This window comes from Ptychodera flava, chromosome 19, assembly GCF_041260155.1.
Source record: "Ptychodera flava strain L36383 chromosome 19, AS_Pfla_20210202, whole genome shotgun sequence".
Classification (NCBI taxonomy): Eukaryota; Metazoa; Hemichordata; class Enteropneusta; family Ptychoderidae; genus Ptychodera; species Ptychodera flava.
In genome coordinates this window covers 18,922,939-18,939,735 of record NC_091946.1, presented here as the reverse complement: position 1 = coordinate 18,939,735, position 16,797 = coordinate 18,922,939, and the positions used below count along the sequence as shown (strand labels likewise).

At 36.6% G+C, this 16,797-nt stretch overlaps 1 protein-coding gene across 1 annotated transcript in view; it reads left to right on the top strand.

The window, feature by feature from the left end:
• The first annotated feature begins 2,837 nt into the window (after positions 1–2,837).
• LOC139118806 (uncharacterized) overlaps positions 2,838–16,797 on the top strand; it is a 32,675-nt gene continuing 18,715 nt past the window's right edge. The window contains exons 1-8 of the mRNA XM_070682283.1: positions 2,838–2,914; positions 4,199–4,296; positions 5,198–5,242; positions 5,959–6,063; positions 6,488–6,598; positions 11,556–11,669; positions 12,719–12,824; positions 14,446–14,579. Of these exons, the coding sequence (XP_070538384.1) occupies positions 2,863–2,914; positions 4,199–4,296; positions 5,198–5,242; positions 5,959–6,063; positions 6,488–6,598; positions 11,556–11,669; positions 12,719–12,824; positions 14,446–14,579 (765 nt within the window). The 5' untranslated portion in view covers positions 2,838–2,862. The remainder of the gene's footprint in view (positions 2,915–4,198; positions 4,297–5,197; positions 5,243–5,958; positions 6,064–6,487; positions 6,599–11,555; positions 11,670–12,718; positions 12,825–14,445; positions 14,580–16,797) is intronic.

Sequence of the window (16,797 nt, the reverse complement as noted above, 5' to 3'; positions counted from 1 at the left end):
CAAATTTGCATCGCGAAGGTCATATTCATGCCTCTTACCAGCTCTTTCACTGTCAGTCTCTTGACGATGCAAGTAAGCTTATTTATTACGAACTCGGTAGCTATCTAGCCAAAGTTGACCTCAAGTCTGCCTATCGTTCCATCAAAATTGACCCTTCCAACTATTAGCCACAGGCCTTGAATGGACTTGTCAAGGTCAATCTCATCCTACTTACCTCTATGACACCCGCCTGCCATTTGGTGCAAAACTTTCTCCAAACATTTTCCATGTACTAACTCAGAGTGTCATACGGAAGATGGCACGGCATGGCTTTGATGCTATGGTTGTTTACCTAGATGATTTTCTCCCGATTACAAATCTTTCTTAGAAGCTCTAACTATCCTTCTCAGTATACTTAGAAAGCTAGGTTTTCGCATTGCCTGGAACAAGGCAGAAGGCCCTACTCAGCGTTTAGTTTTCCTTGGCGTGGAAGTTGATACGTAGCCTACTTTAAGTTTGCTGCCGCAAAATTTTACAATCTCCTTCATTCCTTTCCCGTTAGCAAATGGGCTAGCCGCCTCCAGCCTGAAACTCTTGCTTGTAAATTAGCATTAGCACGCAGAGTTATCAAAGGAGGTAAAAGTTTCCTTCGCCGTATTCTCTGCCAGCTAAGCAAATACCATGCTTCTCTTCGCACAAAATTATCTTATGTAAGGATTTCCACCTTGACATACAATACCTGCCTTTTTTCAATGGTGCAACTAAATTATTGACCCTAGCCCTATCACAGATGTTCATATCGATACGTCTAATTTGGCCTCTGCTATCTTCCACAAAGGGTACTGGTAGTATACTCTTTGGTCTTTGGACTGGTCAAATGATGCTTCTCTGCATATTGATCATAGGGAAGTTTTGTCCATTATTTTAGCTGCTAGGCAAAGCATTTGATGAATTCTACAGTCCATATCTTCACAGATAGCACTGTCGCCATGACCTGTATTGACTATGGTACTTCAAGTAATCCTGTGGTTATGTCTACCCGAAGGTATTTGTTTTGGTTGTCAGTCCGTTACAATTTCAATATTAAAGCGATGCATGCCCCAGGTGAAGATAATGTTCCTGATGCAATATTTCGACAGCATCAACCCGGACAAGCTTAGCGTTTTTATTTCCTTCTTTGCTTTCAGTATAGCCCAGCAGTACCTTTCTCGGATTTCATTTCAACATTTCACAACCATATGTCTGTTTCTGCTGCGGTAATTCTTCATCCTCAGATCTTCAACTCGTGCTGGTTTGGTATATTCACTCCCGGTTATTTGGTCTGAACCTTTGATTTAGTTTTCTTGGCAGTTTGTCTTGTAATGTGAAACATCATGGGTCTTGCAGTGTGGAATTTCTCCTTAACTTATTAGTTGTAATTGGCTGGATAGGTGACTCTTACAGAAATTATTTACAGCCACCCCTCCCCCTCCACATTCAGTCAATTAGTCTGCCCCCAACGTACCTATGTCTTATTACACCCACAGATATTTTAGGTTTTGGGGAGTTTCGTCCATAGATTAGATATCTGTTAGTTATAGTTAGGTTAGCAGTGTTTACCCATAAGCCAGCAAACCTCATCTGTATTGTTTAGCTGCATTTGCATTCCAATTGGGTAAAACACGTGACCTGGAGTTAATTAGTTCGTAATTGATTATTCTTGAATGAATACACCTACTGATCCAAGATACCTGTACGTGTGTGCGTATGCTTGTTGTCTGATCATTGATCCCCCTATTTTGCCATTCTCAGCTTAGCCAGTCTTCCTCTGGTGCAACAAGGATTTGATGCTTAGTGAAAATCTTTAACTAGTTTCAAATCCTTGTGGAGCTTGCTAGGGGATCACTGTGTTTATGCATGGTTTATGCACAAGCACTTTTGTAACATTTTAGGGAGTCATGCTATATCATATAAAGTCACATTTGCATCGTGAAGGTCATCGCCTTTCATGTCACATTTACATTGTGAAGGTCAGGTTTACATTGTGAAGGTTATTTTTCCATAAGAAAATGTATTGCATTTCAAGTCACATTTAAATTGTGAAGGTCATATTTCCATATGCAACAATTTGCCTTTATAGGCGGGTCACTTGACCCATTCCTAAGTCTGTTTAGCAGCAATTTTCGATGCCATCCTGCTAAATGCTGCTTCAAGCCGTCAGCCTTTCCCTTCCTACCCACCCTTGCTTACATACGTTTGTCAGTGACTTCATATTTTTTTTAATAATTGTAATGTTTATAGTTTCTTTACTAATGTACCTATGATTTCCGATTCATTTCAGCTCATTATCACATGAGTTTATACCATTAGCGATATTTACTATATATTTTAATTTTATTTGAAATAAAGTATTTCTGCTATTCAGCACTGCCTTGGCCGCAGTGCAAGCTTTATGTAGGTACTCGATGCTCTTTAAGTGGCTAACTGACTTTCTTTATGAGAATTTATATTGCTTGATTTTTATCTTTATCTGTAGGGGAGTTTTAGGACTTTGGTCCATAGGTTAGTTATCTGTTGTAGTTAGGTTAGCAGTGTTTGGCCCGTAAGCCCTTACCTCATCTGTATGTTTAGCTTCATTTACATTTCAATGGGCGTAAAACACGTGACCTGGAGTTTATTAGTTCGTAGTTGATTGTTCTTGAATGAATACCCCTCCTGATCCAAGATTTACCAGTGTGCATATGCTTGTTGTTTGATCAGAGACCCTTTTTTGTCATTCTCAGCTTGGCCATATAGTCCTCTGGCGCATCTAGGATTTGAACGGTGTTACCACTCCAACAGGTAGTGAAAAAGGTGCACATGCGCAATAGTCCGAAGGTCCTTGGGGCTAACTGCTGCGCCAAAATGGTTACTGGTATACGTGTCGAAATTCCGTTGGTCTTCTTGCTCAACATAGGTGAGTTGGTGAGAATATTCGCTGTTTTTCAGTACATTTCATACAAGTTGAATGTCGACATTAGTTTTTGTGTAGAACCTTTTATTATTTTCACAGATATGTACGGTTTTAGTCAAAGGAGGAAGTAAATGTTATCGACGGAAAAATAGCAGTGTAAAGTCACTGAAGGAATTCAGCGATTAGTCTAAAAAAACCCTATAAATCCAAAATCTCTCCCCATTGCAAATATCTATATGAACTACAGCATCATTTTAAACATCTTTTTAGCCTGGTGTTGGGGATTCTGAGACACATAAGGCCACGAAAGAGATGTGCATTTCCTGTTTTCAAACCTACGCATTTGATACCATCGCAATAACCTCTGCCAATATTTCAGCTCTATCTGTAAAATAATATTTTATTCTGTTTCTTATGGTCTGATAGATCTTCTACAACACGACAATCATGTTGAAAATTCTGTTCCGACCAAACCATCCGATTTTAAGCCCTGCAAAGCAAACCACAATTGTTTACTTTGGCGCGGCCAGGCAAAAAATCAACAGGAGATCAGAAACAACTTTATCGATAAAGGGAGTTTGTTTTTAAGTCTCATTTCCTTGTTTACAGTGCCGTAAATCAACGTTTAAAAACACAGTGGAGAACCGGCGATGCTACCGGAACGAGCTAGTAGTAGTTTGGTGGTGTCTCCGTCATTACGGCTTTATATAGCTGTCCATGGAATTTTAGCTCATTGACAATTACAGTGGTTTGCTTTGAAGCATTGGCATTACACTAAGTAGACATATTGTCTAAATTGAGGTGTTGCCAACACTGTCAGATGTAATTATCAGCTGAGCAGTAATTACAGTCAACCACTGAGAAATCAACTCGGCCAAAGTTGAAACATTGCCTTGCAGCAGGTCAGACGTAGTCAAAACAACCACACCTGAAAGCAAGTGATAAGACTTTGACAGTGATTGGACATATGTGGTGGTGTTGTTTAGACTACGCCTGACCGTCTGCTAGACAATGTTACAACTTTTGCAGAGTTGATTCCTTTATGATCGACTCATGTTACCGCGTAGCTGTTAATTGCATCCGACAGTGTTGGCAACACCTCGATTTAGACAATATTATTGTCTAGTTTGTCTAATGCCAATGCTCCAAAGCAAACCACTGTATATGTGAATATGTCTTTTGCTTGGCGTAGGAATTGCTATAATGTTAGTTTATAGTTAAATATCCAAAGAGTTTTCCGTCAAATAGCTTTATTAAATCTTAGTGAATCTGTCACTATTATTTCAGTTTCTGATATAACATGTGAAAGAGCAGTAAACCACACCCACTCTGACGTTGATGGTCATATGGATTTGCCTTGTTCATATGAAGTCATCGTTCGTGAGGTAGGTGTAAGTCAACATTTGTGAATGGGTCGCAATTCAGAAAATAATGGCTTTTTACGATTTACCATCCGATATAGAGCACTTACAGATATTTCCAACTTTCATCTACACTATATTATCCCTTATCCACTGAGATAAACATCATTAAAATGACACATGAAAGGTAATATTTTGAAACTTCCTTGTTTTTTCAATACAAAACAAACAGTATCTTTGAAGGGAAAGTAGAGAGGAAAAATTATCGTGTAAAAGTCAAACACAGGAAAAAATAGGCTGCTTAGCCATCCAGGATGTTACCAATGTCATAAGCAATGCATGTACAGGTACATACATACATACATACATACATACATACATACATACATACATACATACATACATACATACATACATACATACATACATCCATCCATACATACATCCATCCATCCATCCATCCATCCATCAATCCATCCATCCATCCATCAATCCATCCATCAATGCATACATGCATGCATGCATCCATGCATGCATTCAGGCAGGCATGCATGCACGCACGCACGCACACACACACACACAAATACACACATACATACATACTTACACACATACATACATACATACATACATACATACATACACACACACACATACATACATACATACATACATACATACATACATACATACATACATACATACATACATACATACATACATACATACATACATACATACATACATACATACATACATACATACATACATACATACATACACATATACAACAAACAGACAAACGGACAGACGGACAGACAGACAGACAGACACGCACACATTCACTCATGCAGCAATTGATCCGTTCGGCCATTTATTTGTTTGTCTATCGATCTGATGTTGTAACCATAGTTATCTATTTCAGGACACGCCTGTCGGTGAAGTTATTTTCACGTTTAACCGTAAACAGGTAAAACCCATGCCATCGGTGGTTATCTAAAGCTTAGATTCCGCTAAAAGCACATACTTGCGGTAATCACGAGTTATTCAGAGGCCAGCATATAAATAAACGGCAACTGCTTACTTGTTGATAATTTCATTGGAATATAAAGCATTGAAAATAAAGGAATCAGCTCTTCGAACAGCGCAAGAAGCATGCCATTGATTTTGACTTTATCTAAGAGAGAGAGAGAGAGAGAGAGAGAGAGAGAGAGAGAGAGAGAGAGAGAGAGATTTAAAAAAAGACTCATTTTTGGTTGCCAAATTTTCTGCCACATTGTGAATGTTACAATATCTGACCTTGATGAAACGAAGCATGCAACTAAAAAACAATTTAAATTCAACGTCCGTGCCGGTAGATGTCATAGGACACATGGCGGATAATGACGTATATTACCTATCTCATACTAACCCACTGAAAATTCTGACTCCTGCGCATGTTGGGGCGAGGTTTCATTTAACACTTCAATCACATGAAATAACTAAAGCACATGCTCATCGCTGACTGTATAAAGGTGTCTGATTAATGCAATGGCAATCTTATAAGAGGCTGAGCTTTTACCCTCCCTGCGTGTGTTAGGTAGAGATGTTCATTGTGTCGTTCGGGTTCTCATATACTGTCAAGTCATTTCAAATGTTGACACATGTACACATGAAAAGTTGAATTCGTATTTGATTTTCATGAAGAGTGACGTCATTGGTAGTGCGATGTCCGAGTCGTCCATTTACAGAAACAGCTCTTCGAATGTGCACCAAGTCTTTGAAAGTATAAGGCTTACAGACGGCAACAAGGTGAGCTGAAATAATTTACCGGAAATACTTACAGTGTACTTTATATGGATGTCTGCATACATACATGAACATACTTTGCTGGTCACTCACACAAAATGTCACATATGGTTGTGTTTCGATCGATTAGTGAATGAATGGATGGAGAGAATGATGGAAAAAAGTAAGACTTATAAAGAGATAGACTGATCAAAGGCTAAATAGCCAGCCAGTCAGCCAGCTAGATAGACAACTATACAGGTAGATATAGATATCTACATTAGATAAATAGCTAGATACACTAATAGATTGAAAGTGAGGAAAATATATATCAATATATAATTATAAACGTATCCTGAGTATTTTTATGATATAGATATATACTAATTCCCATACCCCGAAAGAATGTCTGTTGTAATGGCTGTTGTTCTTTGTTCTGTCACAACAGAATGAGCGATTTCGAGTAGAGTCAGAAACAGGTGATATTTCTGTGCTTGGATACCTCGACCACGAGATAGATTCCGAATACGTTCTAGGAATCCTACTCCATACTTCTCAGGTATGATATAGCAATAATTTAATCAAAGCTGAGTTCGTTTTTTGTTTATTGAATTATGACTCACAATGAGTTGTAGGTCATGCTTATTGACATACCTGTAATGTTCTTTATTTCGTTGTGTGTTTATGCCTGCATTTGAGGTGTCTTAAGTGAATCGAGGTCATTATTGCTTAAACACGTACATCCCACCTTTTACTTGTCAAAAAAGGAAAATACATGTACACTACCCGTATGCAGCTTTCTGGTTCTTATTGTTTTTACGATGGAAGTTCATCATTAATATAAATTAAGCTGCACTCGTTCTTGAGGGTTTAAAATATTTGTGCTATCATATAATACTAACTTATACCTTTTTGCTAAATGATCATCTTATCAATCTGATTATCAATTCCAAACTATACTGTAACATCAGGAAAAGAAAGTGCATCATGTGATGTTAATGGATAGATTTAATCCTCTGAACGTGCCACCATGAGGCAGTTTTAATGGACTTATAAAAGCGGTATGTAGCCGGGTGATCAAGGGTTGCAATTAAAATGTTAAAAGAAAGGGTAGAGAAGACCATAGGCAGATAGTTTTTGAAAAATCTCAAATCGAAGATGGAGTATAGCCCCTTCATAGAATAAATCTTGGACTGCTTCGCTCAATTTTGCAAAGGGCTTTCACCCCTATTCTAATTCTTATTCTATTCTAATTCTCTACTCAAATAATCATGCAAGACATACTCCATGAATTTTAAGTAAATTCGATTTTCCGAAAGTTCCCATTTTCCGAATTTATACTAAAAGTCTGAATACAAGTTTCTGCATTTTATGTCTCATACGCCTCTGGTCTTTGCAAGCCAAGAAAGGCTTGTCTTACCATATATTTTATAAGCAAAATGGACAAAAGAAATTTACATGCTAACTTTTCTGACAGAACGACTATAACTTCAATTTGTGGTAACGCGTTTCCCAAAAGTATGATATTTGTAGTGCCTTGAATGTGTGACTTTTAAGTATAGTATTGAACGGTTATTCTGACAGTGTTACTGAAATATAAACGTACATTTTCTAGATATGACTCAACAATTATTTAAGTTATTTAGACACGTAAGATTATTGCTTAGCAGCAGAACTTAAAAAGGTTACAAGAAACGTTACCTTCATTGTATTATTGAAATATAAGGGAATTGTTTATAAATTAGACTGTGAGTTGCAATGGCGGACAATATACTTCATATTTTAATTTGCCGTAGAAATGAGACTAAGAAACTGAAGTTAATGTATGTAACAAAATTACCAAACATGTCGAAAACATACAGTTACCGTTACGATAGTTAACACAAACAAATATAAATACTTGAATATCGATGTATCCGCTAGCAATGACGTGATCGATTTTTAAAATTATTTTCTCAAGTGGAAGAAGTGGGGAGGGTCTGTTACAACCGATAACGTAGTAACTAACCGATAACGTATCAAACCCGATAACGTAGTAAAAATATACCGATAACGTAGTAAATCAACCGATAACGTAGTAACGAACCGATAACGTAGTAATTTTTTCTAACCTATAACGTAGTAAAAATTTACCGATAACGTAGTAATTTTTCCTAACCGATAACGTATCAACAAATTTACCGATAACGTATCACATCAACTGATAATGTATTGGATCAAGAGATTCATGGGAATAGATTCATAGGGATAGATCTATCTTCGATCCATCGATCAATCTATTGATAAATCGATAGATCGACCGATTGATCGATCGATGCACTGATCTATCATTCGATCCATATTTCTATCGATTGAATGATTGAATGAATTGATCGATTGCTCAACTAACAGAACGATATATATTATATATTTTATATATAAATATATATATATATATATATATATATATATATATATATATATATATATCGATAGATAGATCGATGGACGGATAGATAAATAGAGAGATACTGTATCAAATCAACCCATAATGTAGCCAAGTGAACAATAACGTGTCAAATCTACCAATGACGTATTAAATCAGCCTATTATGTATCAAATCAAGCAATAACCTAGCCAAGTCAAAGAGTAAAGATTCCAATCAACTGACAATGCATCAAGTCAACAAATAAATTATTAATCGACCGATAAAGTATTAATAAATGGAAACTAACTGACTATAAATGAGTGTTGTATCTTTCGTATTTTGTCAAAATCAATCAGTCACACCGTCAGGGTTACATATACTTGGAGTATACTGTTTTCGTGATATAACTCAGACATCACGAATTTCATCAATTTTGGAAATGCGAACTAACTAATAAGTATTCCTGCAGGATGCATTCAAGATACGACACACATGTGAGTGTCTTTATCGACACACTTTCTAAGGAGGACTTGGAAAAAAGTTTCCAACATGACCGATTATAGAATTTCGTTACTTGCATCGTCATTATATCAAAATGACAATAAGTCTTTACAATGTAACTCTCATTCTGGGACTGAATTACAGGTATATCAATTGAATTCCTTATAATCAAAATTCATTAATTTTGCAAGTTACTCCTGTAAACAAGCCAAGTCAATAGATTTTGTATACAACATATAACTTTTTCTTTCCTTTTAATCCTTTTTGTCGTGATTCACGTCGTCACATCTTATTTGAAGTAGGAATACGAAGACATCGCAAAATAAAAAAAGTTTGTTTCTCATCCTCGCGCTAGTCAATTGAGACCCGCCGCGTCAACTTTTTTCTGGTCATTGGAAACAATGAAAACAAAAACAAAAACAAAAATACACGACGATATTGCATAATACAGTGCTTATAAAACATAACTGTAAACAAAATAACTCACACTAACATTTCATTCAGAACTATACAGATGTCACTGTTATATTAAGTTGACAAAACTGCATTGCTCAACTAAAAGTCAAACCGCAGAACTGTTGCTGTAAAAAATACTAAAGCAACACTGCTGTGCATTTATTTCTTCGTGCATTCCTTTGTCGTTTTCATGTTTTTGCGTTCTTGAAGGTTAAAGAATTTAAAAAATTGAGAAGAACAAGAAACCGCGTCACCGCATCATTTCTGCAATATGTCCAGGATGAGAAACAAACTTTTTATTTTTCTTGGCCTTACCAGAGTTACTAAAAATATTAGGTTCCTGCATATTAATCACTGATATGCTTACCTTTTTCAAATACACCCGATGGAGATTTTCAATAACATGAAATATCGTCAATTGTACGAATAAATCATTAATATTCTTTGCTTAATCACTTATACGCAGTTACTTCTTTCGCTTACGTATCCAATATGTGTGCAAAATTTGCGATGTTGGCTGTCGGTGATTGCGGTATTGCATTTGATCTGCTAGAGCCAAAAAACAGTCCCGAAGGAAAAAAGGGTCTTCCGTTTTGTAGCTGGTCAGATTACTTTGCTAAAAAATGTTTTGTGATAATCACATGTATATGCGAAGCAGAGTATTCCCACGATTTGCCTGTATAACTTTTGTTGCAGTACAAACGACTAACGTGATCTAAATGTTGCTACACTTCTGGAATGGGGTTGGAAAGTTGTTTCTAATCTTGTTATTACAACCAACAATACTTTCTGTCTGAATACATACACGTCATAGTTTTCTTTCTCGGTAGGGTTCTCTGTGTAAACCAACAGCCGCTCATTCCCCTGCCTTTGTTTCATCAGTACTTGTACGATCTCTTTGAATTTTACCCAACTTCAATTAAACTGTATAGCTACTATAGCAAGACTAGAAACAACTTCCCAAACCAATTTCTGTAGTTTAACAACATTTAGATAAACTTAGTCGTTCGTACTACTATGAAAACAGTCGAAGCACGATTGATTTGCTGCAGAAATTTGTAACAATTTAAGCTAAACGGAAAAAATAAATTGTAGAAAACAAAATTGAGTACGAGACAATGTGATAACAAATCGATCTATAGGTCTATCTATATATCTATTGACCAATTTATCTAATCGATTGATCGATCTATTGATTAATTGATCTATCTATCTTTCTATCGAATTTATAGATTCTTCGTTCTATCGATCGACCTGCCCATCAATTTATGTATCGATCGATTGATCGATCGATCACCCGACCATCTATCCAATATTGATAGATAGATAGATCTATCGATTGAGTGATCGATTTAACTATCGATACATCGATCGACCTATTTATCTTTCTATCTATCTATCTATCTATCTATCTAACTATCTATCTCTCTGTCTATCTATCTATCTATCTATCTATCTATCTATCTATCTATCTATCTATCTATCTATCTATCTATCTATCTATCTATCTAATATCTATCTATCTAAGTATGAATCGATCGTTCTATCGCTCCCCATGACTCGCTTAATCAGATATTATCAGTTACTTGATATGTTACGGTTGTTTTGATACGGTAATGGTTGACTTTTCTACGGAATCGCTTGATTTAATCGTTATGGGTTCATTGATACGTTATCGGTAAATTTGTTGATACGTTATCGGTTAGGAAAAATTACTACGTTATCGGTAAATTTTTACTACATTATCTGTTAGAAAAAATTTACTACGTTATCGGTTCGTTACTATGTTATCGGTTGATTTACTACGTTATCGGTAAATTTTTACTACGTTATCGGGTTTAATACGTTATCGGTTAGTTAATACGTTATCGGTTGTAACAGGGTCATTACATTTATAGAAATAGTGGTTAACTTACTTTTGACGTTGGCATAATGATTTTGGATGCTTATCCCGGCAGTAAAAAGCTGAACAGTCCCTAACATGAAAATCTCGAAAATAGTGATTAACTTACTTTTGACGTTGGCATAAGAAGATTTTGGATGCTTATCCCGGCAGTAAAAAGCTGAACAGTTCCTAACATGAAAATGTCGACTTAAAATTATATATGCCATTGATGTGTTCTAATCAACGTCATGTCAATGTTATATGCAGAACAAGAGTCAGTCCACTTGCACCGTCAAAATAATCCTTGAAGACGTGGAGGGATGGCCGCCATTCTACAACGAAACATGTGCCATGCCGACGAGGAAGCAAGAAAAAGGAGTAGTACGTCTTAGGCTTGGTTTTCAAACCATAGTGATGACAATGTTTAGATCATGAAGGAAATTTGCTTTAGTTTAGCATAATTTGTAACTACTTCGCACACAGGCTGGAAGCAATGTTTCAGTATCGGAGGCACTGTTGCCTAAATGTCATTCTCACTGACGACTCTGGCCGCCAAGATCATTTGTTTGAATACAACATCAATATGTAATAAGACAGATAAATTCACACTAATGTATTGCCTGTATTATAGAACAATACACGTGAATGCACATGAGTTCACATGAATACAGGCTTGCTGATTACAAGCAATGGATTATTGACTGTATTCATCTGTATATGCACTGTTCAGCTAAAATACAGGCAATAATCCATGCGAATACTGTAAGTATTATACTTTTATTATGCAGTATTGTCGGTGCACTACACGGTTACAGTAAAAAACGTTTCGCGAATACATTGTGGACGGACTCTCAAATCAGTTTGCTAATCTGTTGCATGTTAACTCGTTGAAGTATGGAACATATAGGTCGACCATTTGAATTTTTAGCACTTTTTGTTTGAGAAAATACAAATCTATATGAGCCATAGAGTTCACCAGTCACTACACGTAATCCTACAACTTAGTCCTCTGCATCACCATCACACTGACTTTGCTGAAAGGGGATTTTTAAGAAGTTAATGCCAGATTTGATAAATAATGATAAATTGCTCTCAAAAGTTTCACTTTCAATACTTGTATTACATTAACTGTCTGCTAAGAATGTCCTAATAAAATTCGATTAGGCGAAACATATTTACTTGTTATAAATGGAAATCGTTTGCATGTAGACGTCAGAAAGTGAGGAGCTCACGTCCCCCATGAACAAAAGATACACAAGTGCATCCATTTTTTAACATATCCGTGTTTGTTCTGTTAATATATTCTTATGAGCAGTAAAATCTTATTCATGATATTGATGAACATTTACCGACGTTTGCGTCTCTGAAAGTAGGCATATGTATGTTACAAGGATAATATCAACTATATTATATGTATTATTGTTTTATAGAACATACCGTTTTCATTCTCGATTGGGGAGCCGAAATGGAAAGTGGACATGACTACACAAAACATTCAGCCTTCAGAATTCAAGGTGGATTCCAATAATGGCAAATGTAAGTCAACAAAAACACCCTTTATTTCATGATTCATTAGTGTGGCTCTTAGTAGTAAATGATATAGGGAGGGAGGCATCATGGGCCAGTGGCTAGAGCAGTGGACCCACGATCACAGGATAGTGAGTTCGAGCCCCGGCATGGATATGGTGTTTTGTCCTTCAGCAAGGCACCTTATTCCTCACTGCTTCTCCCAACTCAGGAGTGATGGGTACCTGATAGGACAGTAGTTGTAATGTGTGCGTTCAGCTCTGCTGCGCTGATTTGCTGCACATCAGAGCTTTTGAATGCTTCCCAGTAAGTTGAGTGGTAACATATTAGGTCCAGTGACCAGGGGTAATAATAATTGTAAAGCGCCTAGATCACATGTACTTGTGGATATGTGCGCTATATAAGAACCTATTATTATTATTATTATTATTATTGTAAATATAATATATACATGACAGAGCGTAATTTTAGAATGTGATATTAAAGCTTGCATGTGGTTAAACCAATTAATAGTCTTTCCAAATACTCAAGTATTCAAAACATTTAAGTCGTTTGCAAAGTTCTTTTTCTTTATAACGATCATTCTGTTTAAGTAATTAACTCAATATATTTTGAAAAACCCATTAACCTTCGTTAATGCTTTAGACAATATGGTTGAATCTAAAGAAAGTAATTTAGCTGATTGTAAGAATGAGAGGATAAAAGGTTTTAGAAAACATCCTAATTGTAACGTTATTAATTTTGAAAATTATGCAATAGCATATCAATTAGTATTATTGTAAAAATAACATATACATGAAAGAGCATAATTTAAGATAGTCGTATTAAAGCTGGGATGTAGTATACCCGGGAATATTTAAAACTATGACATAAAGTAAAAGAGTAGCCTACTAAAATATTTAACAGAAGGCATTTCAGGAATTGTACGGTTGTACGCAGAAGTTTTAGGAATGTTATTGAAACCTTCAAAAATACACTCAATACATTTTCAAAGTCTTCTAAACAAGCAATGTCATATTCAAAGTTTTCTACACAAGTAATGTATTTTTGAAGGTTTCAATCACAATCATATAACTTCTGTGTACGCTCAATTGAACAAACTTCACTGTTATTCGTTTACAAGACTACTGAGATGTGTCTATTCAATTGCCCTCTTTAGATGTACCTGAAGAAGCTCTAGCTATAGAGCAAAACGTCGTGCGCAAGATATACACACACGCACACACACACTATCTATCTATCTATCTATCTATCTATCTATCTATCTATCTATCTATCTATCTCTCTCTCTCTCTCTCTCTTTATATATATATATATATATATATATATATATATATATATATATATATATATATATATATATATATATATATGTATATAAGAAGTTACATCGTAAGGAATTTTAGCATTATGCAAATGTTATCTCTACTGCGTCATCTGTGGCAGAGGTCACAGGTCTCCCACTGCTCTTGTCCTCTTTTTCACCAGGACGTCCTCCAGGCAATAGAGCCATTTTTCTGCTACCTTTCTATGTATAATATTACGTTTAATTGTCATTATTTGAACTAATCTGCAAGATACTGGTTTGGAAGGTATGTAAAGTAATGCACAAATTCTTGATTTATTATAGGTATGTTTACATTGTATAGAGCAGTTAAAGCACGGTATGTTATTGAAAACCGAATCTTCAAAACATCTGATGTGAAAGTACAATTTGAAAGTCACTATGGCCTTGAAGTAAACTTCAGCGTATATTTTAAAAAGGTACATTTCTTTGTCTCTACTTCGACAGAAGCTCAACAAGTCTGCGCACACGCAAACGCATAAGGTATTCATACCAACATCAAGCGCTGAATTGATCTTTTTATTCAGTGTGGAGAAATGAAAGGCTTACTCAACCAATTTCTTCAATCTTCAAACGATCTTTATTAATAAAACCGACGTTTCGGCAATACACAGATTGCCTTCCTCAGGGTAAAAACTAATAGATAAAAGCGGATAAAATAGAACGTGTCAAAGGAAGGTGGAACGACTACAGGAAAGTAAAATCATGATGACAAATCCTCACAAAGACTCAAAAAGGCGATAGAAATACAGTACTCGGAATAAAAACACTGGAATGATGTAAAATACAGGAATAAAAATGAGAATGTGAAAAACCCCAAAGACCCAAAGCTGTGATCAATCTTTCCACCATTAAACTTAGTGACTCTGACATCAGCGTTCTTTCAAAGGGACTCTCTTTTTGCCCCACACCGAAAACAATTAATATCAACGAACTCAAACTGGGCATTGCAGAATTCAAAAGAAAATGCAGACTTGCATATATATACCGGGATGAAGATGATACCACTCAGGCCAACGAAGTACACAGAATATTCCCTCGAGTGAAATCTTCCTACATCCCCCCTGCCAGCAACAATCAAAATCTAGAGAGATTTCTTAACATGGTAGAAGGTGATATCCTTAACCGCTACAATTGGAACAAATCATGGGACAACCTGTCGGCCAACGAACGGAAATCATTTACACAACTTAAGAACAGAGAAGATATTGTCATCAAACCGGCTGATAAAGGAGGCAGCATCGTTGTCATGGACACCACTTGGTACGCCACTGAATGCCATAAACAACTCCAAGACACACAGTTCTATGAACAACTTCCCTGTGACCCCACTGAACAATACACCGACCAACTCCAGAAGAAAATCAATCGCTGGAAGAGAAAGGGCTGGATTTCTAACAAGACAGCTTCCCAACTCCTACCTCCTGAACCCAAACCCGGTCACTTCTACGGACTCCCCAAAGTTCATAAGAAAGATACCCCACTTCGTCCCATTATCCCCCAATGTCAAGCTCTTACTGCCCAACTCGCAACATTCGTCGACCACCACCTCCAGCCTATCGTCAAATCCTTACCATCATATATACAAGACACCAACCACCATCTTCAAGACATCGATCAAGCCAACGTTCCCGACAATGCTCTTCTCGTCACCATGGATGTCAAATCACTATATACCAACATACCACATGAATTCGGTCTCAACGCTGTTCGTGACTTTGTCACATCATCCAATATAGACAATCCGGAACTTCTCATAGAGATGTTAGATTTCATTCTCAACCACAACTACTTTGTTTTTCATGATACCTTTTACTTACAGAAACATGGTACAGCCATGGGATCAAAGGTCGCACCGTCATACGCAAACCTTGCCATGGGTAAGATCGAAAAATCTATTTTACACGGTCACGATTTCAAACCCCAGAGATGGAAAAGATTCATTGATGATGTTCGTTTCATCTGGATACATGGCCTGACTAAACTACACAATTTCCTCCAATTCTGTAATCAAATTCACCCCACAATTAAATTCACTATGGAATATAGTTCACTCAGCCTGCCCTTTTTAGACACTCTCATGACCATCCAAGACAACCAAATTTCCACCTCCATCTACAGCAAACCCACCGATCGCCACACCTACCTGTGGTTCACCTCTTGTCACCCCAAACATACGTTTAAATCAATCTCATGGAGCCAAACTCTTCGCTATCGCCGAATTTGCTCCAACGAAACCCTCTTTGACAGTGCCACTAAACAGATGAAAGAACATTTTGTCAACCGCGGTTACAATGCTAGGGAGATTGATAAACAAATTAATGTAGTGAAAGAAATTGACAGGAAAGAATTAATAACGCCCAAATCCACAAACGCCGATAAACGTCAAAAGAGAATACCCCTTGTTGTTACTTTCAATCCCAGTCTACCCAAAATCTCCAACATTCTTAACAAACACTGGGGAATAATTGCACACGATAAAGAAATCGCCAAAGCCATTACCGATGTTCCTTTCACTGCCTATAAACAACCACCTATATCAGGAAATCTCTCGTACGGGCTAGACTCAAAAGGCCCTCAAACTCCGTTAATCCTGGTTCAACAAAAAGCTGTGGTGAATGCAACCAATGTAAATTT